Source organism: Emys orbicularis, chromosome 15 (genome assembly GCF_028017835.1).
Source record: "Emys orbicularis isolate rEmyOrb1 chromosome 15, rEmyOrb1.hap1, whole genome shotgun sequence".
NCBI lineage: Eukaryota > Metazoa > Chordata > Testudines > Emydidae > Emys > Emys orbicularis.
The window spans coordinates 23,558,690-23,582,817 of record NC_088697.1 but is presented as its reverse complement, the minus strand read 5'-3'; the positions used below and the strand labels follow the sequence as shown (position 1 = coordinate 23,582,817).

Genomic DNA, 24,128 nt, shown 5'->3' with positions numbered 1-24,128 from the left:
GAATGGGCAGAGTACTGCATTCCTGCTTGCACTGCCGTTGCCTGGGCTGTACCTGGAACACCAGCTGCAGAACATTTTAATAGTAATATGTACTAGGGTTGGGAGGCTGCCTGGAGGCCAAACCATTGGGAACAAGGGGGCATACATTGATCTGGGAGCCACTCACGCCTCCTCTTGATGGTTTCCCCACAGATGGGTTCCAGGCCTACCATCCTGACTCAGGCAAAAGCCATTCTCAAGTGGCTTCCATAGGAGATTTGCCCAAGTCATTCTATTCTATTCAAGCTCCTCATGCAAGCACCTTCTAACAGTGCATTAAGCAGGGTGATTAGCATCTGTCATGTATGTTGGGTTTTCCCCTCCGATCCCTCTTCCTCTCCTCAGGGAGGAAATTGGCTTGTTGATGGTTTGAGGTTTTTTAAGGGCTGCAGGACTGGGCTTCGTCTATCCTGGGTTAAATTCATCCCTCTATAGAGAACCAGCGCAAGTCCTACGCACGCTGGGGCCTTGAGTAGTTCTGGCCTCCTGCACCGGGGTGAATTTCATCCTCTGTGGATAAACAAAGGGCGTCAGTCGCCAATTCTGTCAAATTGGCATCTTGCCCTAGCAGTAAATTCACTTCAGAAATTACAAGTTGCAACAAGAACAGGGCTCTGTTTATTCCTTTGTAGTTTATGCCTTCCACTGTAGTGCAAACTCCCTGTCTCACCAGGGGTGGGTAATCATTATCCAGTTCTCATTTTGCATGAGCTTGGCTTCATAACCCCAGCAAGGTCTGCTCCTTCTTGCCATTTTAATCTCAGCCATTGATTATTAGTATTAATAGCACAGCTCTGCTGTGCAGGGGTTCAAGTCCTGTGAAAAGCGAAGCTTTAGGAAGAGAAGACGACTCTGGGGAAGGGGCTGAAAGAGATCAAATGTGAAGAGGAGCAATAGACGCGCTGAGCAAGGGTGCTAAAGCCCGTAAAGTGCCGAGAAATGGACGTGGTGACGAGGACAGGGAGCTCCGATTAAGAAATGTCAGGTTCTCGGTGTTCTGGAGCGCATGGAGACAGGGCGAACCCAGCCGCTCCTCTCCTCTCCCACAATTGGCTGGTGAGGGTGTGAGGGCCAGGTAATCCCCATCGCAGCGTCCTGATGCGGCATGCAGCTATCTCTAGGGAGGCCGGCCAGGTGCCGTTGCACAGCAGGCTCTAGCAGAATGAGGAATGGCATGGAGGAGTCAGGGTCTAGTTTTAGGGGAAGTGATCGCGCTGAGCATTAGAAAGCGGACAGTTCCACTAGCCCAAAATGCTGCTATTTAACCCTCAGATGTAGTGCTAGTGTGTGTTGCCCTATCCTGACTGGCCGGATGGAGCTGTGCCTGGACTTGGACTGACATGGGCAGGGGGATCCGGGCTTTGGGTTTGAACCTGTTCTCCCCACTTCCTCCATTCTCTCAAACACCCTCCTCCTTTCACACAGCCCTGAAATCTTCTGTAGACCCACCTCCCTTTCTTGCCATTTTCCTGTACTCTCATCCCAGCCCCCATCCACCACATTTCAGAGGATCCAGCGGGGATCAGGGGAGGAGCGTTCGGAAAATCTGGGAGCTTTTCTGCAGCTTCCAAACGGCACGTGCGCTGTGCACCCTGGCACACGCTGGAGTGGGGATGTGCAGAGCTGCAGCTGGGTGACTTACATCAAATAATGTGTTACATTTCTGTGTCAGCTCCACACGATTAACCACCAGTCATAATTATAATGTACAGCGCCCTTACACCGAGCAGCTGCTTCCTCCGCTGATTTCCCTGGGACGACTGCTCGACACAAGTCAGTGTGTCCAAATCAGGCCCATTGCAGTTATGATCTGATTCAATTCAATCACACAAGCAAACCCTACCTATAAGTGCAGGGTAATAGCCTTTATATCCCTTCGCCATAAATGCCCTGAATCAAAGCACAGGCTCACCTCTGTTCTTAAAACTGATGCAGAGCTTAAGACAGTGCTACCTGCTGCTGCCCCCTCCTGGATGGAATGTCTACTCACAGGTATATATCAATTTGCTGTATCTGCTGAATGGGAGATATTGCTCCTTTAGCTCAGTGGATTGAGGCTCGATTGTCCTGAGTTCTGTTCTCTGCATTGCACCTCTGCGTAGGTAAAGCCAGAGAATCAGGACAACGGCTCCATTTAGAGAAATGTATCCAGTTATTTCTTGGTCTCAACATTTCAGCTGTCAGCAGCGCAAAGTGGGAATATGACGTAACCACCTCCACTGCCCCACTGCAAGCACAAATCGCGTCAGCCTATGCCCCAGACCTGGCTCGCAGCTGCATTGTGCATGGGCTAAAGGCTCCACCAAACCAACAGTGCCGACCTTCCGGTGTGGCGTGTGCTGCGCCAGTGGGAGAATCTCACCTGAGAGGTGGCATCGCCGGACCCATCCCACACTATCCCCTGCTACCAGCATGGACAGGGTGTGTCAACGCTTTGTCAAAACTCTGGCATTAACTTCTTGGTGCCAGTGTAAAGAAGAGCAGCCCTTTGGCTTCTTCAGTTTATGCCTGGGGACGGGCTACATACACAATGGCCCCAAGATTGGCGGAGTGCAAAGCTAAACTTTCCATCTCCTTTGGCCTCATCCCGACCTGGGTTTTGCGCTCCTAAAATGATTCCGTCTCCTCTGTACTAGAAGCTGGAAAGCTCTTTGTGTGGGAGTGGCACGTGGGCCAAATAATCCACCGTCTGTGCAGTCTCCCTCATACAACCAATGACATTGTAGCATGCAAATTAAGGGTCGTGATTGGCTGAGTTACCGCCAATCTCACAATGGCACGGCATAGATGTATGCCTTACTTTAGCTGTAGCATGCGTGGGAGTAACTGGTGAAGTCAGAGTGGCTGAGAACTTAAAAACTGGACGGTAACAGACCACAAAGCCCAGGGATGATTGAACCTGGAGATAGTCTGAACAAAGAGCTCTCAGCCATGCTTGCAGCTGCTTCCATTGCTTCACAACGACTCACCACCAGGCATCTTGGGCTTCTGAGTGACAATCCTGGCATCTTATTACAGGTTACATTAGTGCCCGGGGCCCCTGTTAAGACCAGAGTCCCCTGCCCCCAAGATCTCATAATCAAAACAGACAAGAGAGAAGGTGGGAGCAAGGGCGTATTAATAGCCCTATCTGACAGATGGGGAGCTGAGACGTAGATTAAGTGATGTGCCGAAAGTGATGCAGTGTGTGGCATAGCTGGGAACTGAACCTCACTCTCCTGAGTCTTAGCCCACGGCACTATCTTTCTTCTCTAAATGCATACTGCAGCCATGTGGAATGGTTGTGACTCGAGCATGAATACATCTATCTTACTTGTGTCCCTCTCCAGTCTTTCTTCTGCCGCTAAACTTGTCTCTCCTCTCTCACTTCCTACTGGGTCCACCACTGTTGTATTTCGGCAAAGGGATGACTTTGTACCTCCCTCACCCCCACACCATCATAATTTTGAACAAACTAGAAACAATTGATTTTCCTGAAGGAAAACCTGCTGGAGGGAACTCAAAGCCCATTTAATTCCAGCCCGCGAGACGGCGTTTCATTGTCCTATCAATGAATTGCTCACAATGCCTAATTTCACTTTCTGTAATTAGCACAAGTGCATCCTTCTTTTTTTTTTCCTCCCTCACCCCTCCACCCCCTGCTTCCTTTTCACAATGTCATTGGTAATTCCAAGAAGTTAATACCTGATTAGTAAATATGATGATAAAAGAGTTCTGGCTGCATCAAGGCCTCCATTTACAATCCGCCTCTGATTGAAAAATTATGTTCAGTTCAGTAATAATTGATGAAAATGGGCTCCCTTCTTCTGCAGCTGATTTGCTTTGTAATTGTGATTTAATAATGTAAATATCACTTGTTTTCTTCTGAAAATGAATTGCTTTCTGATTTGTTAAAGCAGGCTGCTCTGCGCCTGCCTATCTTCTTCCTAACCGGAGACCAGTAGGCTTGTTTGCAAAGGATTTTGGGAGAGCAGAACCATTAGCTGACTCCTGGGTGAGAAATTGAATGTGGGCTGGGGTGCCTAGGGTGGGCAGGGTACAGCTGCCACAGCCCAGCGTGTGCTCTGTCAGAAAGCACAGCACTTCCTGGAGGTCAATAATGGTTCTTGCATCGCGCTTTTCATCTATGGATCTCAAAGAGCTTTACAAAAGAGAGCAGTGCTGTTATCCCCAGTTTACAGATGGGGAAACTGAGGCACCAACAGGGGCCATAATGTGCCCAAGGTCATGGAACAGGCCTGTGATAAAGCCAAGCATAAAACACAGGTCACCTGAGTCCCAGCCCATATCCGCTGGACCGTACTGACGCTGTTACACACGTTGCAAGCACCATATTGTGCCCTGCCCCTATGCTGGGGCAGTAAGGGGTGGGGTCTCCTTGTGTACCTGTGCGGGGGCTGGGTATCATTTGTGTGCTATTCTCATATCAAGGTGTCCTCTCCTATATAGGCAATCAGGGTACCACTCCAGGAAGATTCCTTGTGATGGAGTGTACCAGGTCTTCATCGCCCGCCCATCCCCCCATTGGAGGCCCTGCTGCTCTGCTAAACCCTGCCCCCCCAAACTGCTCCCTGACAGGAAAAGAGCATCAAGTATTAGACGTGCAAGCTTGCCTAGAGCGCCATCCCGGCTGCAGTCATTTTGGGAGGAGCCATTGAGATCTGGTCCTCCAGGAGCTAGAAAGGGGGAGGGGTGGAGTCCAGCAACAGCCAGTCAAGGCCCAGCAGGCCGGAATAAAAGGAGCTGCCTGCTGCTAGCAAGAGCAGTTCCTGGGTGGAGCCAGAGGAGTGAGGAGGGATGCTGCCTAGGCTACAGCCAAAGGAACCAGGCTGGGCCAGGGCCTATCACTGGCTGTAGCCAGTGGCAGGAGTTTGGATGATTCAGTTCCAGAGAGGGAATTTAGCACCGAAGGGGAAGAAACTCTTTGGTTTATAATTGTCCCTGAAGGGCACAAGGAGCTTCTTCTAAATCTGTTGCCCCCCGGAAGGGGTGGTTTGCACTGTGGGACCCGGCTGGCGGGCCGAGCCACAGAAGCCCTGCAGAGGCAGGCAGGCGGGCGACCTGCAGCAGGGGCTGGGAGCTGAAGAGCTCAACCTTCGAAGCTCCTGATCTACGACCATGACTGAGACATGCCATGCAGAAAGCCCCAGATCTGCGGGGAGGGTTGGTGCCTGCTGCTAGCGGGAATCCCCAAAATGGAAGCTGATGCAGAAAAATCAGAAGTCAGCTCCCAGACTTTTCCTCCTGGCCACCTTTCACCCCTTGACTCTCTCTTTCTGTTCTGTCTCCTTTGCCACTTGTTTGACTACCAGGACTTGGAATAGGTGGAGAACTGCCGTTCAGGATTGAACTGCGTGCATAACACTGTGTGAGGGACAGGGCTGGAATGGCAAAGGGTGAGGGGTGCCGATCAGGATCTCAGTAATAAGTAGAGTGGCGTGAGGACTCAAGACTTAGAGCATCGGGGCGAGGCTGAAGGTTAGGAATGAGATGAGCTTGGAGGAACAGGAGAGGGGTCTGCAAACATGCCAGGAAAAACAGGCTACGGGGAGAGAGCTCAGGACTGGGACAATGAGGTCAGAGGTAGCTGTAGTTCAGGAATGAGGCGGGAGTGATATTGGCAAAGGGTTGGGTCAGGGAAGCTTGCACAGCACCATCCTGCTCATGGCCAGTTCCAGCCAGCCCTGTCCATCCTTTCCTATGAGCTCATCAGCCCCATGGGGCTGAGTCCTTTCCCAGCTGCTTTACTCACTGCTGGCACCGGAGAGGTATCAGGGCAATGGGTAAATAAAAAGGCACCCTCCAAAAGCAGGGCCCCTTTGCGGAGACGAGCAGCCCTGGTTCCGGGACCAGGCCAGTCTCCTGTGGATCATGCTGTCCTTTGGTGACACGATCGCTCTGGAGTGTTCTATTGAACAATGAAATGAACATCATGTCACTTGCTGATGCAAATCTGCCAACGCTGCCGCCGCTGTTAGTGGGTGTTTTGCCTGGGAGCTAATACAGGTAATTTAAAGATATTAACGAATGCTGTTAATTAGCATCATTATCATACCGCTAGGGCTATGCACAGACAGATAATCCTGCCATGTCAAAGTGTCTCCAATAAAAAACCTGTAGGATGAGGGAGAAGGAGATGGATGCACTCAGCGCTGGAGGACATGCTAGGACTGTCTTGGAGTTTGGAGCGAGAGAACCTGATCTTAGCCAGATGTGCTGGATAAAGCAGCTGTTGATGATTCCAAAAGGGAAGCAGCAAGGACTCATCTAGAGAAGAAAGAGTATATTCTGGACCGAGCAGTGTACTTTGCTCTCTCTTGTAATGCCCTGCGTTAACTATCATACTGGCTTTGCATGGGTTTGTGATATTGCCTTTTTAGTGACTGCCTCACAGAGAGGAGAAGGGACCTATTACTACAGATTCCTGTTAAGGGAGTTCTCTTTTAGCTCCAGTGTTCAAGGCCTGTGTTTCTAGAAATGAAGAAGATACGCATCAGTGTCCGTGATTTCCACAGTAATCATCTGCCTGTGCAGCGCATGGATCCGTTGTTATCCTACCGAGTTTTCTGATGATGTTGTGCATGTTCCAAAACTTTAGAGCAGAGAAGGGTCACAAGCTGCAAATTCCAGATCTGGATCCAAACTTCCCCCAAGGTCAGGGCCGGCTCCAGGCACCAGCCCACCAAGCTTGTGCTTGGGGCGGCACCTGGAGAGGGGCGGCGCGGCACTCCGGCCGCCGGGGAGAGCGGGGCCACAGCCGGGCTCGCCGCCCTCCCCCCGGCGCTCTGGCTGCCCTCCCCCCCTGCGCCCTCCCCCCGGCCGCCGGGGGGAGAGCGGCGAGCCCCTGCTGGGGCTCGCCGCCCTCTCGCCGCCCTGCCTCCGGCACTCTGGCCGCCGGGGGGAGAGCGGAGCCCCCGCCGGGGCTCGCCGCCCTCCCCCCGGGGCTCCGGCCGCCCTCCCTCCCCCCCCACCCCCCGCGGGGGGGGGGGGGCGGCCGGAGGCTTTTTTGCCTGGGGCGGCAAAAAAGCCAGAGCCGGCCCTGCCCAAGGTCCAGGGCTCCTTGGAGACAGGATTTTGGATTGGTCCATCATGGAGAGCCAGCCAGCAGTGCAGTTTGGATTCTGGTGCAGATCCAAACTGCTCTGAAGTTTGGGATGCTCAGATAAGGAATTGGAGTCCAGTGCCCTCTCAAATTATGACGTATCCCATTCCATTCCAGCAACGGCAGAAACATACCCTAACTCCCTTGTTCTCCTTGCCCACCTATCTCTCACTGAGCAGAGCATGTGCCTTCTCCTCTTCCTGTTTACAAACTGCTGTGTGATAATGTCCCGGCAAGATCGTTTCCATAGACTGGACACAGACTTTGGACCAACTAAGCAGAACTGGCCACAGAAGAATCTATCGGAGGCTTTACTTGAGTCTCAGGGAAGGCTGGTTGAGTCTTGGTGGGCAAAATCCTCCTTTGCTTGTACTGATGTTGCTTCAGTGGAGTTGGTCTAACGAGGGGGAATTTAGCCCCGTCCGTTTTGGTTAGTGTTATAAGGACAGGGGGATGGGTTGTAGGCAGTAGAGCTGCCACTTTCAATAGTGACTCCTAGCATAATAACCTAAGGCTTTCGGAAACCGGAGGCTCCCCCTAGCAGCCTTTCTGCATCATTCACTGCCCAGCCAGAACCAGCTGACCTTCTGGGTCTCCAAAGACCCTGTTCCATCTGGGCATATCAGTCAAGATATTCATCTCCCCCAGCTGGGCTGCCCCTGCCTTTCTCTCACTGTGTTGATTCAGGGCTTCCAGTATCTTTAGCTGTATCCTGTTTCCATCTGGCTGGCTGGAAAGGTCATACAGATGTAATTAATCTGCAGCACTGGGGCTGCCTTGCCAAGAGGACTTTGCAATTATGTTGCCCGTTGCATGCTAGCCTCTCACAGGGCTTTATTGAATTCCCACCCCACGCGTATGAATTAGAGCACTAGTAGTACCCCTGAGGAAGGAGCTGTCTCCAGAGAGGTCAAGCCACTTACCTAAGCCCACACAAGTCGGAGAGGGCTGGAACTAGAACCCAGGAGCCCTTAGACACAGTCCTGTGTTCTACCCGCTGGAAAGCTCTAGGGGCACTCTTCAATTAATGGAATATGAACCTCCCTCTATTAAGGACATGCCCATTTTTAAAGCACCTACTGGATCTGCGTTGCTGCTGCCGCCCGGTGGAGTTGAAGGTGTTGCTTTCAACCTACCGTGCATTTTATGCATTGCTATTACCGTTTGTATCGGACCAGGACCCCGTTGTGCTAGGTGCTGTACAAACAGAACAAAAAGGTGGTTCCTGACGCAAAGAGCTGCAATCTAAATAAGTTACTGGGACCTTCCCGCTCCTCACCCCACCCCTTGCCACAGGGCTGGAGAGATCGTCTCTCTCCTCACCCCACCCCTTGCCACAGGGCTGGAGAGATCGTCTCTCTCCTCACCCCACCCCTTGCCACAGGGCTGGAGAGATCGTCTCTCTCCTCTCCCCCCATGCCACATGGCTGGAGCTCCTGAGCTTGATCCCCTGCACTGGGTTCTCCATGAGAATGGAAGTTCCTGTCCCCTCCCGGACTGTGACTGTTCACCTCCACGTTTCTTCTAAGGAGGGCGGGGTCGTGCGTGTTCTGTGCCCGAATCTCCTCCTCCTCCCCAGAGTAACAGCTCCCATCACAGTCATACATTGGCCTTAGGGTTACCATGCACCTGGGCAGCAGCAGGAGGTTGCGGGGGGGGGGGAGGGGGAGTTAGTGAGCAGGAGGGAGGGGAGCCCTGCAGAGCCCAGTCATAGCTGCTGCAGTCAGAGATGCTCACGCTCATCCCACACCCCAGACAAAGAGCCACCTCCTCGCTCCGCCAGCCAGCAGGATGCTGACCCCGGGGCGCTTTCTCCAAACCAGGCTGACTTCAGCACAATCCAATCACTGGGATTAATTAAGGCGAAATGAAACAGTGGGTTTATCACACTTTTCATTAACTCCGGCGTGGCGGCGTCTCCGGCGCCCGACAGGGATGAAATGCACTGCAGTGCCCGTCCCCGCACTTAATTAGCGAGGGGAATCCGCTCCTCCATTGCTGCAATTAGATTCCCAAATGGCTGGGGGCAGAAGGCTGGTAGCTTGGAGAGCTCCCCCCGCAACATCCCTCTCGCCCCTCCTTCCCCCCCCCACAACCCCTGCCTTCCCCTCCTCACTTCACTGCATCTCTCTCCACCACTGTGCCCCCTTTTAGGCCTCTGTAGTCCTGCCTCCCACATCGCATCAGGTACTCTAGCAGCAGAAGCGCAGGCTGTTGTCGGCGCTAAACTCAGGATGACAATGACCCGGGCTCTCCAGAACAGTGCGTATCTGGGCGAGAGGCCCCAGTAATGCCAGATGCTGGGCCTGGACAGCAGGGGATGGATCGCTTGATAATTGCCCTCTTCTGTGCTTGATGATTGCCCTGTTCTGGTCATTCGCTTTGACACTGCTGGCACTGGCCACTGTCGGAAGACAGGATACCGAGCTATATGGACCGTTGGTCTGACCCAGTATGGACATTCTTAGGGTCTAAGGGAAGGCTGCAGCCAGCAGGCTCTGTGCTTCCCTTTTCCCGCCATGCTTCTGGGTCAGGCTTCATCTCGGAGACCCCCTTACTGAAGGGCCTCAAGTGGTTCAAGGAGACACCTTAGAGGGCATCACTTAGGTGAGATAGGAAGAGAAACTTGCACCCCTCAGGTCAGCTCCCCTGAACAGGTGTCTGCATGGGAGTGGAGGGGGTAGCTGGAGGGAGGCGTTAGACCAGCTAGAGCCTAGTGGATTTAGTACTGATGAAAGGAGACCAATGAGCAGCGCTAGGCACCAGTGACCTTTATTTATCCTAAGGGAGGCTGGGGCCCTGCCTCGCATCAGTCAGTCTGTGAGGCACCAAGCAGCACATCCCAGTTCAGCCCGTCCCTGAGAGACACCCCCCCCCCAGCATATTTGTCATCCAGCCAGACGCGGGCGGCACGGCGCGTGACCCGGCGCGCGCCGGCCGGCTCCGGTGCGACCCCCCCACTCCATGATTGATGGCCCCGTGTCTGTCACGCAGCCTCCGTCTGAGCGCGCCCATTTGTATCCTTGTAGATCCTTATCTCTCTAATGTAGCGAGCTGGGCTTATCTCTTCCCGAGGCCCCTTCTCCACAGAAAGAAATCACCTTGGTTATTTATGTATTTCTGTCACCGGCTCGTCGAATCTATTTTCTTTCGCTCCCAATCATCTTTTATAGAGATCACCGGGCGGATAGGCCGGGTCCATAATGACCCCAGGATTATGGGATCATTACAAAGAAGACTCACTTACAAAGTGTCGTCGTCACTCATCCGCTTCATCTCCCCCCTCCCCCCCCATCATTATTTTTTGTCTTCCCACTACACCGTCCACAACCCACGCTCTGTGAGTTTCCCTCTCAGGGGATGGTTCTGTCTTCCAAGCAAGGAGGGTTTTGCAGTCAATATTGTTATTTCCTGGCTTGAAACGCTTGGTATTCCTGGTGTTAATGTCAGCAAGAGGTGCTGGAGCTGTAAAGGCAGTGAATCTTGTGTGTGGTTTTGCGACTAATGTTCCGGCATATGAAAATGATTGTGCAGTGATCTCTTATGCTTTGATCCTTACTGGTTAAACTGGGACAGGCTTGGTCAGTATTTGGGGATATCCTATTATTTCAGCAGACTCTTCTCCCAGTCTCTGGCAGACATTTTTCCCTACCTCACCAACCAGTTTCACACAGCTGCTTTGAAAAGGTCCGGAACTGAATTAGCAGTCGGGGTCTGCAAGTCAGGAAGGAAGTGCGGTGGTAAAGCTCTGTGCATGTGCGTGTGTTATGACTGGGATTAGCAGGGGGTATTTCAGCTGAGTCCTGGGGGGCCCTGGCAGAGAGACGTGGAGAATCATAGAATCATAGAAGATTAGGGTTGGAAGAGACCTCAGGAGGTCACCTAGCCCAACCCCCTGCTCAAAGCAGGACCAACCCCAACTAAATCATCCCAGCCAGGGCTTTGTCAAACTGAGCCTTAAAAACCTCTAAGGATGGAGATTCCACCACCACCCTAGGTAACCCATTCCAGTGCTTCACCACCCTCCTAGTGGAGAAGCTTTGTCTGGTTCTAACCTGGTGTCCATGAACTTTAAAATTCACTGTTCACAAATTAGACTGCAATGTGGGGATTGTTTTTTACCACCTAATGCCGTATTTATTCAGTGTATAGAGATGACCCCGCATTTAGAGGCACCCTCTTAGGATGGATTAGAGGGAGCATTTCAACATCCAGCCTTCAGATCCTTGTTGTCCGAGCAGAGCTGCCGTTAGAACAGTGATTCTCGAAACGTATGGCTCTCCTTGGCTCCAGTAGGTTGAGAAGAGCTTCTCCTGCCTGTTCTAGGCAGAGTGAACAGAACAACTGATGCATGTGATGCAAAGCAGCCTGGACATCATTGAGCAAATGGACAAGGAGTTGCTGTTGCTTCTAGATCAGCGGGAGAGGGATGCTGGGGGAGAGGGAAGAAGCAGCTGCTCCATTCCACCTCTGCAGACAGAATGAGTGGGGAGGAGGAGAGAGGGAGCAGAAAGCCCCAAGCTAATCGGGGTGTTACCTCCTGATGTTGACTTGTAGGGTGAGCCCCAGGTAGGGGATGCCATTTGGTCACGGTCACATGCTGCCATGAACTGCACTGTCGGGACATCACAGTCTGATTCTCTTGTGTCTCTCAGTGACCACGTCACTGGCAAAGATACTCTTCAACTCTGAGACCTGCTGACTAGAATTCAGGATCTTTGTAGCAACACTGCAGCTGTTATAACCCAAAATGTATTTACCCTGTAAGCGCTTCAGGGCAGGGCCTGTCTACTTCTCTGTGTTTGTACAGCACCTTGCACAACGGGACCCTGAGTAATAAGAATAACCACACGAATATAGCAGCAACCTTTAGCTTCCACAGAGAGGGCTGGAGTACAATAGTGATAATTGTCATATAGTGACTGGCATTTGCTGTTCTCTGGCAATTTGTTGTAATGATACTGTGCTACATTTTCATGCTAGGAATGCTGCAGGTAACTCATGTCGCCACTGCAATGAAATACATCCTCCTCTCCTTGTTTGGAGAGTGACCTGTAAACATCCCCACATTGCCAGCCAAGAATAAGCTCTTGTATTTGCCATCCTTTCCAGACGTCCCAAATTAAACCTCTGAGCATCCCTGGGAGGCCGGGAAGTATCACTATCCCCATTTTACAGATGGGGAGACTGAGGCACGGAACGTGACTGGCCAACACAATATCTGGATGGCAGAGCTGGGAATAGAACCCAGGAGACCTGACTCCCAGTCCCATTTGTTCGCCAAGGGACCATTTGTTAATAATAATTTAGTCCGCAGCCCCCAAAACAATGGAAATGGTGGGGTTTTTGATGGGGGAGAGACACCTGCCCCGTGCAACACTGGGAACCCAAACGCAACAGCAGGGTGCTGATGAATGACCATGGGAAGTGATACTGACCAGTTCTGCCCCAGCGGATTGAAATGCAGAACAGTGAGCAAACCGCATAAATGGCAACAAGCCGAGGAGCTCTTTGCATGTATTTCAGGTACAATAATCAGTGGCATTGTCAGTAAAACAGATTAGGATTATTTTACAATGTGGGATAGATTCTGCGCTGCAGCTCATGACGTATGCGGCATGGACGGCGCAGCCCAGGGGGAAGGGGTTGGCTTTGACTCTGCACTGCTTTGGGAACATGTCCCCTAGGATAAATTTGAGCAGCTCCTGGGGTTGTAGCCTTCCCAGAGCTGCCTGTAGTCCATGCACTGGCCCAGAATAGCTGTAGCCCAAAGCACTGTGGCTGCTCCCCTGCCTAACCCAAATGCGACCCCAGTCGAGCCCCTGACATGCTTACATTGGCCCTGGCACTGCTGCAACCTGGAGGAGTTGTTCTTTGGCCCCTTGCAGCTCATTCAGCACCCGTATATCCTGCTGGAGCCAGAGCTGGAGGAGAATCGGTCCCAGGGTTCTTATGTAGGCAATAATGTTTTAAAATGAGGGACCACCAGGATTTCACCTCTTTTACAGCTGCAGTGAGATATGGCCCCTGGGGTCCTGTGAGTATTGCAGAGAGTCTGATTCTGAGTTAACCCCCCTGAAACCCTCAGATTTACCCCCAATGTAACCAATCAGGATCAGGCCTGTAGGTCGCCATTCCGTCAGACCATCAGATTTTACTCCCAGTGACCAACGGGAGTGGAGGTGGCAGGCTGGTGGGTTGATCTTTCCACTTGCGCCTTCTCCCTTGCAGGCCGGGGCTTTGTGAGCGAAGACGAGTACTTGGAGATCTCTGGGATCACCCGGGATCAGTCCGGGGAGTACGAGTGCAGCGCTGTCAATGACGTGGCGGCTCCAGACATCCGGAGAGTAAAAGTCACCGTAAACTGTAAGTAGGGCACGACTCAGCATGACACACTCCCCGACCCTGCCTCCTGGCTTCAGACAACACCAGGCTCAGGCTAGTTGTGGGGGCTTTACACGGAGATCATTTTGGCTTTTACCCAGCCTGAACACCGGGGGCCGTAATGTAGTCGGCTTACAGTTCCACCACTGCCTATTCTGTTCTGTTCTGTATACCATGCCCCATTGCCATGCTTTCGAAGGGGACGTCTACACCTCAAGCTGAAGGTGTAATTCCCAGCTCGGGGAGACATGCCCATACCAGCTCCAGTTGAGCTAGCATGCTAGTAATAAAGTGTAGCCACAGCAGTCCAAATGGTGGGAGGGGCTAGCTGCCGGAGTATGATCCCATCCTAGGCACGTACTCAGCGTGGCTAGCCTCTCCCGCCACTCCCACCAACATGGCCGTACCCTATTTTTAGCATGCTGGCTGGATCAGAGCTAGTACAGCTATGTCTCCTTCGGCTGGGAATTGTGCCCCCGGCTCAGAGTGCTGACGTACCCCGAGTGGGGACGGGTGCTCCCAAAGCGTGACTTTCCTTTCCCTACCCGCCGGTGTTGGGATCTGAGGGCCTTGATTCTTCACCGCTTTGCAGGGGCGTAGGAGATGATGAAAGGCACAAGACGATGGGGATACAGAGCTGAGATCCTAGTATCCCAGTGCTGGCTGGGGTTTGCGTGTGTGTTAGAACAGCTGAACTATAACCATCAACTCCTGAAAAAAAGTAAAGCAGATAACATCTACGTCAGCATCCCTTAAAGACTATTTATAGCTGGAACATAAATGGTAATACCTTTTTCCTGAGGAGCAATTCAGGGGGAAAAAAATCTCTAGTGGCTCACCACACACAGAGCACATTAAATATCTTTCCCTTTAGGAAGGAGCTTGTAGAGCTTTTATATCCACTAAATTGCTATAAGAAAATCACATATATACATTTCATTAAGCTTAAAGCATTTACGACTTAGGACAATTTGTTCTTTAGAAGCATGGTTAGGAATTTAGAGCCCAGACGATTTAAAGACTTCAGATGACGTGCCAAGGCAGAAAAGCTGGAGTGACAAAGCTTGTCGGCATTTCAGGGGTGACTCGGATTCTTTTGCGCCTCTGGGAAGCTTAAAAAAACCTGAGTATTTTAGGGATGAAGGGCTGCATCTACTTCTCTGGTACCTGGTGCTCTTTTCTTTTCAATCAGGGTTCCACTGTTGTAATCCTCTTCACACCTGACACAAGGAGAAGTGGGTTTAGCAGAGATGGGTGAAACTGGAGCAGTCGGTCTATTCTTTGAGCACGCAAAACCAGGATTGGTTTGGCTCAGGGTTACGCTTTATAGCGACCCTTCCAGGTGCAGGGGAGAGGCAAGACTTTGCAGACATTGTTCTGGCTTTGGCTCATCTCTCCAAACGAGTCTTTTTGTCTAGGTCCTACAGCGGTGTTGACCTGTTTGTAAATTTCTCGGCACAACAGAATGGGTTTAAAAGATGCAGGGAACTTTCCCAATCAGATTAGAAGAGCTTTAAAGTAAGCCTGAATTACATGGTTATGAGTCAGAGTAGTCCTTAAGGAAGGGTAGAGCCTTGTGCCTTCAAAGCGTCCCTATTTAGGGGACTCATCCAAACCGCATCCCAAGGTGGGATTAGGGACATCAGGGACAGCACCCTACAATGGAGCATCTTTTCTCATTCTGCAGGCTCCTTGTTTCCATCCTGTGCATGTGGTAGCTCCCTTGTGAAATGTGTGTTTCCCACAGTCATGCGGTCTGGGGAGGACCAGAGGTTTAATGTGTATCTGAACTGACACTTTTCTGAATGACCTAGTGCTGAGTTGGCTACCCTGGGCCTGAATCTTTCTCTCTGTCCCCAGAGCAAGAGATGGGGCATGGGTAGCAATGGTCCAAGTCTCATCTACGTTGTCCTACCAATGTGCTCCAGTGTTGAGGGGGCGAGAGCAGACTTTGGTCTCCCTGGCCGGTTCCGCCTTTGGCTTCTTTACTGAGATTGCTCACACGGGCTCCAATGAGTGTTGGTCATGGTGGGGGAGGTCACTATGTGGCCCTCTGCCCTGCTAGGACATCTCATTTCGTGCTGGCCGACGAACAGCCCTTACATGCCGACCCTCTCGACTGTCCCATGTTGGCCAGATATTGGCCATTTTTGTGGGGAGGGGTGACCACGTTGCGCTGGGATTGTCCCAGGCTCTTCTCCGGCTCTGTCCCCCCGTGCTGGATGGGGCCTACTTGCTGCCAGCCATACCACCTCAGCTATCTAAGCTGTGCTAGCTACCGGTCCACCTCTCCCACCGCCAGCTGGGCTCAAGGGAGGGGTGGCTCCTTTTGTCCCTGCTCCCACATGGCTTTTCCCTCTTGCTACCAGCCCTATTTCCACCCTGCCCAAACACAATTCGAGGTTCTGTGTCCCCACCCCACGTGGGAAAGGACAGCTCCAGAGGTAAATGGGGGAGAGCACAGGCCAAAGGGGGCAGATGAAGGGTGGGAGGAGAGAAAGGAGATGGCTCGCGGGGGGGGGGGGGGAGGGGGTTGAGAAGGGAAGGGGAAAGATGCTGAGCAAAGCAATGGCAGCCAATTGTGTGTCCCTTATATGAAGGCAGTGCCTAACGCTGCCTCTCCTGGGGGTGGATCTTTGCCCCCCCCCCTGCCATCCCAGGAGGGCACAACCTGGACTGGGTTCCAACCAGCCTCATAACGACGCGGCTCCACATCTCCTCACCGCTCCCCACGTCTCTCTGAGCCGAGCCTGTGCTCGTGATCCGGAGCCCCTCCCGGCTGCAGTCTGGTATAATAACGTCCCTTTGCTCTGCAGACCCACCGTACATCTCCAACGCCAAGAACACCGGCGCCTCGGTGGGCCAGAAGGGAATCTTGCGCTGCGAGGCCTCTGCCGTCCCTGTCGCAGAATTTCAGTGGTTTAAAGAAGAAACCAGGTACCTGAACAGGCTGCCAGGGCCTGGCAGATCCCAGGCTGCGTTCTTGGCAAGTATGGGGAGTGCTGAATTCCCTGGGTCAGGATGGCCATCTGTCAGCACAGGAAGGAGAGAGAATTACACTTCATTTTAATATATCTATGGGGGGGCGGGGATCTTGCTGCAGACGTCTCTCTAAGTAAAGGATCCTGTGGGAGGCGCATCGGGCTCCGCAGTTAAAACATCCAGGTCCCAAATCTCATACCAGGAGGAACGTCTGCCCTGAGGCTGTTTCAGCAGGGAGGGGAGGGGAGTGCTATTGCTAACCTGGTGTGAGCTGCTGGGACCGTAATGACTTGATGTGGAAGTCAGATAGAGACTCAGGCTACGTCTACTCTGGAACGGGATGTGGAATTTTTCGCTCAGGTAGACATACCCCTGCTAGCTCTGATCAAGCTACCACGCTAAAAATAGCAGTGTTGCTGCAGCTCAATGGGATGGTGTAACCACGCCAAATACAGTCCCATCTGAAACCCAGGCTAAATACTTGGGCGCCTAGCCCATCCCAGCACCCCGTGCTGCCCCAGTGACACTGCTGTGGTTAGCAGGCTGGCTCGAGCTACCTAGCATGGGTATGGCGATCTCAGGTGGAAATTAAACCTCCTGCTCCAGTGGAGACGAATCCTCAGTGATGGCCTGGTCCGGGAGTCCCTTTAGCTGGAAGAACCTTCTCAATAACCTGGCAGAAAATATCCTGGACCGGGGAACCTTCAGGAGGAGGGGGAGACTTTGGGGAAGTGGCGTAGCTCTGTTAAAATGAGGAGAGTCACTCTGCTTTAGACCAGCTGAGGAGCTAGTCCAGTGTCGTGGTGACAGCTACCTGGGAGGTCCTGATCTGGGGACTGGCGGGGCTTTCCCCACTAACCTAGATATAGCTGGTGGGACTGCATGGGGGTAGGAATTGATCGATCCTGTCGTTGGGGGGACCAGCCCTTCGTCTTTCTCGCCCCGCAGATTAGCCAATGGGCCGGATGGCATGAGAATTGAGAACAAAGGTCGAATGTCCACGCTGACCTTCTTCAATGTCTCGGAGAAGGATTACGGCAACTACACCTGCGTGGCCACTAACAAGCTGGGGAACACCAATGCCAGTATAATCCTGTACGGTAGGTATGAGGGGCGGAGCTTGTGCTTTGTGAGGAGACGCTGCCGGTACTGACGGAGGGAGCTGGATAACCACCGAGCCTCGCAAAGGGTGGAATTCAGCTCCCCGCAAAGTGCCAGTCCAAGGCTGTGGGTGCCCTACTTTCAAAGTGGCATAGGCCTGTGTTGGGTCCTCTGGGAGAGAGTGAATCTGAATCTCGCCTGCAGAGAGGTGTGAGGCAAAACAAGAGAAGGGATGTTACCACAGCAATGAACCCACCATCCCAAGGAATTGGAATCCGGCCATTTAATTCAATGCTTCCTCCTCATGTCCAAGCTCCAAATAAACGAGGCCCTTATGCTTAGAAGAACCCGACCCTGCTTATTCACTAACGCACCCAGATGTATACTGCTAGCAGCCAAGTACTAAAGGGAGCCGTTTTCTCTTTCTGTGAGCAAAATGTGATGTCACCTCACCAATGAGTGTGCTTCACTCCCCCGCCTCCACCTGCCCCAATGATATTTAATCTAAAGCCTCGTGTCTCCAAAGCACTGTACACACGAGTGAATCCTCCCAGCACCTCTCTGAAGTAGGCAGGCACTGTCATCTGCATTTCACAGCTAGGTAAACTAAGGCACACAGTGAGTACGTGTGAGCGGGTAGGAGTCAGTGACTGAGTCGGGGTCCCAGTCTCGTTCCACTAGACTACGCTGCCTTGGGAAATGAATCCAGTTGCCTCACCTGGAAAGGAAAAGCAGACCCTTCCATACCTTTGTAGTGGTCTCCATCTCAGTTCTGCACCTCACTAAACCGCTTCCATCTTCATGTCCATGCCTCCAAAATGCCACCTCCATGGTCACAGTCCTCGCCAGCCGACCTGCTCAGCGTTTTCTCGTGACAAAGCAGTAAGCGGGGCCGGGGGTCAGAAACATTGCTCTGCCGGGGCCTTCCTTTAAAACTGGGGTTGCATTCTGCAAAAACGATATAACATAGAGCAGAGGGGTCCATGTTTATTGTCCCCTAGTCCCTCCCAGATTGCTGGCTGTTGAGTTCACCTGCCAGTCTCACCTGGCATCTGAAAATCTAGCAGTGTTCTCTCCCTATGCCTCAGCCCCAGTCATCATGATGCCATGTACTTAGCTGATATTTGTGCTGATACCCAAGGCAGAATAGGATATAGCTTCCTCTGCTGTAGACTCTCATCACTGGGGGCTTCTCTACACATGGGATTATCCCAGAATAACTATCTCAAATAACTCCACGTGTGGACACACTTATTCTGAAATAAGATTGCCTTGTTCCTGTGTAGCTTAATCCATTTTCAAATTGGATTAAGCTAAACCAGAACAAAGCTTGCTTATTCTGAAATAAGAGCATCCACGCACAGAGTTGTTTAGGAATAGCTACTGTGCTTTAAATTCACAGCCTCCCTTTATCCGAATTGTCTTTCAAATGTAGACAAGCAAATGTGAGTCAGGATGTATGGAGAGAGACGCTGTCATTTTCTCCGATGGTAACCACACTTCCTGCCTGTTCTGTGTAACCATGTCAGCGGCATGCGCATTATTATCAGTGTGTACTCACCTTTCTAATGATCATTCTTTCATCAACTGTCTGAAAACATGAACTATATATTTTCTCCCCCCTCCCCTTTCTGTTCTCTCTGTGTCTGTCTCCATTGTCCTCTGTTTTAGAAATAAATGAACCCACAGCACTGGCAGGTTGGTACAGCATGTTCCTCCCTTCATTTGCTTGCAACACCCAGACGCCTTTGCCTGTTACGAATGATGACTGACTCCTAGATCAGCCCCAATGGGCAAGCATGCATAGATTTAAGGCCAGCGATCTGTTCTAAGGAAGGATGGCAGGAAGGAACTGACCGGGCATGGATATTTCTTCTAAGCAGGAAGGAGCCAGTTTGAATAAATACACATTAGTCACAGCCGCCTTGGTCCCATCTTTGCAGAAGTCAATCTGGCAAAGTGTATTCCAGTTTCACAGACCCATGCACGGCTTTGCAGTGCCGGTATTTTGGAGGGTTGGTCTGCCGTGATAGAACAAGCCTCTAGTTGTTTTGTATAAAGCAGGGCAAACTCAGTTATACAAATGTAACAGGGGACATGACATTCATTCGGATAATCAAAGGGTTTGGACAAATGACTATCAGTCAGTGCCAGGGGTCTGCAGAGTTCCTAAGCTCCAGCAGGGAGAGGCTGCAGCGTTTATTTGATGGGCTTGTGCTTTGAGGACTTCACTGCACATGGTCAATTTCAGTACGGTTACACTGTTTATACCAGGTCAGATGCTTATTTGCTTTGTGCATTTATTTAAACAACTAAAAACTCTCAGGGCACATACACAGCAGAACCAATCTGAGGGTGCATCTGCCGCAAGATGGTTGAGGATTTTGTCTTAAAGGTGACCCGCAAAAGAAAGCAAAGATTGGATGTGTGCTCTTTTTTTATTTCTTTATGATTTATTTAAAAGGCGCTTGGGTTGGGGGGACATGGGAAGAAGTATGCACTTGCTTCATTTCTCCATTACACTGTGGCCACCAGAGAATTTGGAGGGTTTGGACATCATCAATACTGAGGAATTGAAACCTGATTAATTATTATTATTCTTATTTTTATTATTAAACCTATTGAACGCAAATGTCCCACAAACAGAAGAAAAGTTCTCTTTGTTAATTATTCACTCTTTCATCACCGAAGGCTGACAAAGCTTGGCAAACTTTTCTCTGAGACCCCAGCAAGTCCTTCAGCGAAAGCAGAGATGACCAGACTTGATGTTTCTGTTACTTCTAATAGCTTAAAACAAACAATCAAAGGAGCATATGCTTGATGAATTAAATACATTTATAAGGTTGCCTTTGTACATCATAAAGACATAACAAGGTGCACCATCCTAATGTATATGTTTCCCCCCTTCAGGACACTGTTACAGGGACACAGTCAGTTTGCGAGAAGCCCAGATTTTTAATTTGGGGTGGACGGAATCTTTACAAAATCTATGCTGAACAGAAATACTCCCATTATGGCCTCATTTCAGTTCCAATGCAAACAGCTTTATGGATTTAGTACAGGGGGGTGGGGCTATTTGTAAGGTAAACCTTGCACCGCGGAAGTGCTGCATGACCAGAAGAAAGTGACGCTAACGCAAAGTCTCCTTGCTAGGTATAAAAGAGTCTGGTTTCATTCTCAAACAAAGCTGCTAGAATGGAAAAAAACTATAAACTTCTTTGTTTTATATCCTCAAAGGGAGTGATTATAAACAATTCTGTATGTTATTAAAGTATATGATTTGTAAGCAGACAGTGTCTAGATACCGTTCCATTATCATTTCTCATTAACTCAGTGTTTCTGTTGGATTTGATTTTACCCCGGCTGTAGGCTTTACCTCAGCTATTTCTGTGCTGCACAATACCTTCCCTCCTGAAGTTCTCCTTCACTTTTGCCTCCCGACATAAGACTTGGGTCCGGGTTGCTGTGCTCTAGTCAACAGCTGCTGGGCTTCAGCACAGCATTCCCTGCATGGGAATACTGCTCTACAGGGAGAAGATAAAATACTGTGGAAGATGGTCTGGATGGAAGTGCTTTGTAAAGACACACAACTTTAGAACAACGGGTGCCAGCAGTTACAATGAGAGACAGAGCATGAACAGTCTGGGCTAGTTTTGGACATGGTGGGGTGGTCATGCGTTTGAGATTACAAATCAAATAAAGGCAATTGTCACCACTTTGTCCTTCACTGGGGTCAGGGATAGCTCAGTGGTTTGAGCATAGGCCTGCTAGACCCAGGATGGTGAGCTCAATCCTTGAGGGGGCCACTTAGGGATCTGGGACAAAAATCAGTACTTGGTCCTGCTAGTTAAGACAGGGGGCTGGACTTGATGACCTTTCAAGGTGCCTTCCAGTTCTAGGAGATAGGATATCTGTATTTATTTACTGGATGTGTTTCTCCAGCACAAAAAACACCCTGCAGTGTGACTGGACGGCTCTCCTCGCACACAGAACAGAGCGGAGCGGGGGGGGGGGGCGGCGGCGCATTGGGCAGAGGGGTACAGATAAAGGCGTGGAAGGGGGATAGTCAGCCCACACGTGGATGGCGGCAGGCTCGGAGGCGTGCGCTGAGGATGACAGGAGAACACCAGGATGTTCAAGGGTGTGACCCGAGTGTATGAGGGCATTTCAGGGGCCTGTATAAAGGCTCATGCGAGCACACGGGGGCGTCTCAAGGCTATGGGGGTATGGTGGGGGTGTTTCGAGGCTGCGTCAAACCTATGGGGGTCTGTCAGGGGTGTGTTACGACGAAGGCTCGAGCCTGTGCAGGAATGGCGAGTGTGTGCCAGGGGTGTAATGGGGTTGTGTGAGAGGCTTAGACAGGATGACTACAGCATCTGGGGGCATGGCGGGGGTGTGTCAGGGTTGTGGTTACAGTGTGCCTTTAGCCGAGGGGGGGCGTGTCAGGGGCTTGGCGGGGGCATGTCAGGAGCTTGGCGGGGGCGTGTCAGGGTTCTGGTTCAAGTATGCCTTTAGCTTGGGGGCTTGGCGGGGGCGTGTCAGGGGCTTGGTGGGGGCGTGTCAGGGTTCTGGGTCAAGTATGCTTTTACCCTGGGGGCGTGTCAGGGGCTTAGCGGGGGCGTGTCAGGGTTCTGGTTCGGGTATGCCTTTAGCCTGGGGGCGTGTCAGGGGCTTGGTGGGGGCATGTCAGGGTTCTGATTCGAGTATGCCTTTAGCCTGGGGGCTTGGAGGGGGTGTGTCAGGGTTCTGGGTCAAGTATGCTTTTAGCCAGGGGGCGTGCCAGGGGCTCGGCGGGGGCGTGTCAGGGGCGTGTCGGGGGTGTGTCAGGGTTCTGGTTCGAGTATGTCTTTAGGTTGGGGGCGTGTCAGGGGCCTGTCAGGGGCTTGGTGGGGGCGTGTCAGGGTTCTGGTTCAAGTATGCCTTTTGCCTGGGGGCGTGTCAGGGGCTTGGCGGGGGCGTGTCGGGGGCGTGTCAGGGTTCTGGTTCGAGTATGCCTTTTGCCTGGGGGCATGTCGGGGGCTTGGCGGGGGTGTGTCAGGGTTCTGGGTCAAGTATGCTTTTAGCCAGGGGGCGTGTCAGGGGCTCGGCGGGGGCGTGTCAGGGGCGTGTCGGGGGTGTGTCAGGGTTCTGGTTCGAGTATGTCTTTAGGTTGGGGGCGTGTCAGGGGCTTGGCGGGGGCGTGCCAGGGCCTTGGCGGGGGCGTGTCAGGGTTCTGGTTCAAGTATGCCTTTTGCCTGGGGGCGTGTCAGGGGCGTGGCGGGGGGGTGTCAGGGACATGGCGGGTGCCTGTCAGGTTACTGGTTCAAGTATGCTTTTAGCCTGGGGGCGTGTCAGTGGCTTGGCGGGGCCGTGGCGGGGGCATGTCAGGAGCTTGGCGGGGGCGTGTCAGGGTTCTGGTTCAAGTATGCCTTTAGCTTGGGGGCGTGTCAGGGGCTTGGCGGGGGCGTGTCAGGGTTCTGGGTCAAGTATGCTTTTACCCTGGGGGCGTGTCAGGGGCTTGGCGGGGGCGTGTCAGGGTTCTGGTTCACGTATGCCTTTAGCTTGGGGGCGTGTCAGGGGCTTGGCGGGGGCGTGTGAGGGGTTTGGTGGGGGCGTGTCAGGGTTCTGGGTCAAGTATGCTTTTAGCCAGGGGGTGTGTCAGGGGCTTGGCGGGGGCGTGTCAGGGTTCTGGTTCGAGTATGTCTTTAGGTTGGGGGCGTGTCAGGGGCTTGGCGGGGGCGTGTCAGGGGCTTGGCGCGGGCGTGTCAGGGTTCTGGTTCAAGTATGCCTTTAGCTTGGGGGCGTGTCAGGGGCTTAGCGGGGGCGTGTGAGGGGCTTGGTGGGGGCGTGTCAGGGTTCTGGGTCAAGTATGCTTTTACCCTGGGGGCGTGTCAGGGGCTTGGCGGGGGCGTGTCAGGGTTCTGGTTCGAGTATGCCTTTAGCCTGGGGGGAGTGTCAGGGGCTTGGTGGGGGCGTGTCAGGGGCGTTCCAGGGTTCTGATTCAAGTATGCCTTTAGCCTGGGGGCGTGTCAGGGGGGCGTGTTGGGGGCTTGGAGGGGGTGTGTCAGGGTTCTGGGTCAAGTATGCTTTTAGCCAGGGGGCGTGTCAGGGGCTCGGCGGGGGCGTGTCGGGGGTGTGTCAGGGTTCTGGTTCGAGTATGTCTTTAGGTTGGGGGCGTGTCAGGGGCCTGTCAGGGGCGTGTCAGGGGCTTGGCTGGGGCGTGTCAGGGGCTTGGCGGGGGCGTGTCAGGGTTCTGGGTCAAGTATGCTTTTAGCCAGGGGGCGTCAGGGGCTCGGCGGGGGCGTGTCAGGGGCGTGTCGGGGGTGTGTCAGGGTTCTGGTTCGAGTATGTCTTTAGGTTGGGGGCGTGTCAGGGGCTTGGCGGGGGCGTGCCAGGGCCTTGGCGGGGGCGTGTCAGGGTTCTGGGTCAAGTATGCCTTTTGCCTGGGGGCGTGTCAGGGGCGTGGCGGGGGGGTGTCAGGGACATGGCGGGTGCCTGTCAGGTTACTGGTTCAAGTATGCTTTTAGCCTGGGGGCGTGTC

The 24,128-nt window shown here is 52.4% G+C and overlaps 1 protein-coding gene across 3 annotated transcripts in view; it reads left to right on the top strand.

Annotated features, from left to right (window-relative positions):
• Positions 1 to 24,128, top strand: part of LOC135889192 (opioid-binding protein/cell adhesion molecule) — a 343,806-nt gene that overhangs the window by 292,097 nt on the left and 27,581 nt on the right. For 2 of the 3 annotated variants that reach the window (XM_065417022.1, XM_065417020.1), the window contains 3 exons: positions 13,373 to 13,507; positions 16,342 to 16,462; positions 17,456 to 17,607. In XM_065417022.1, the coding sequence (XP_065273094.1) occupies positions 13,373 to 13,507; positions 16,342 to 16,462; positions 17,456 to 17,607 (408 nt within the window). Of the gene's footprint in view, positions 1 to 13,372; positions 13,508 to 16,341; positions 16,463 to 17,455; positions 17,608 to 19,279; positions 19,307 to 24,128 lie in introns of all 3 variants that reach the window. The other variant, XM_065417019.1, reaches the window with a different exon arrangement.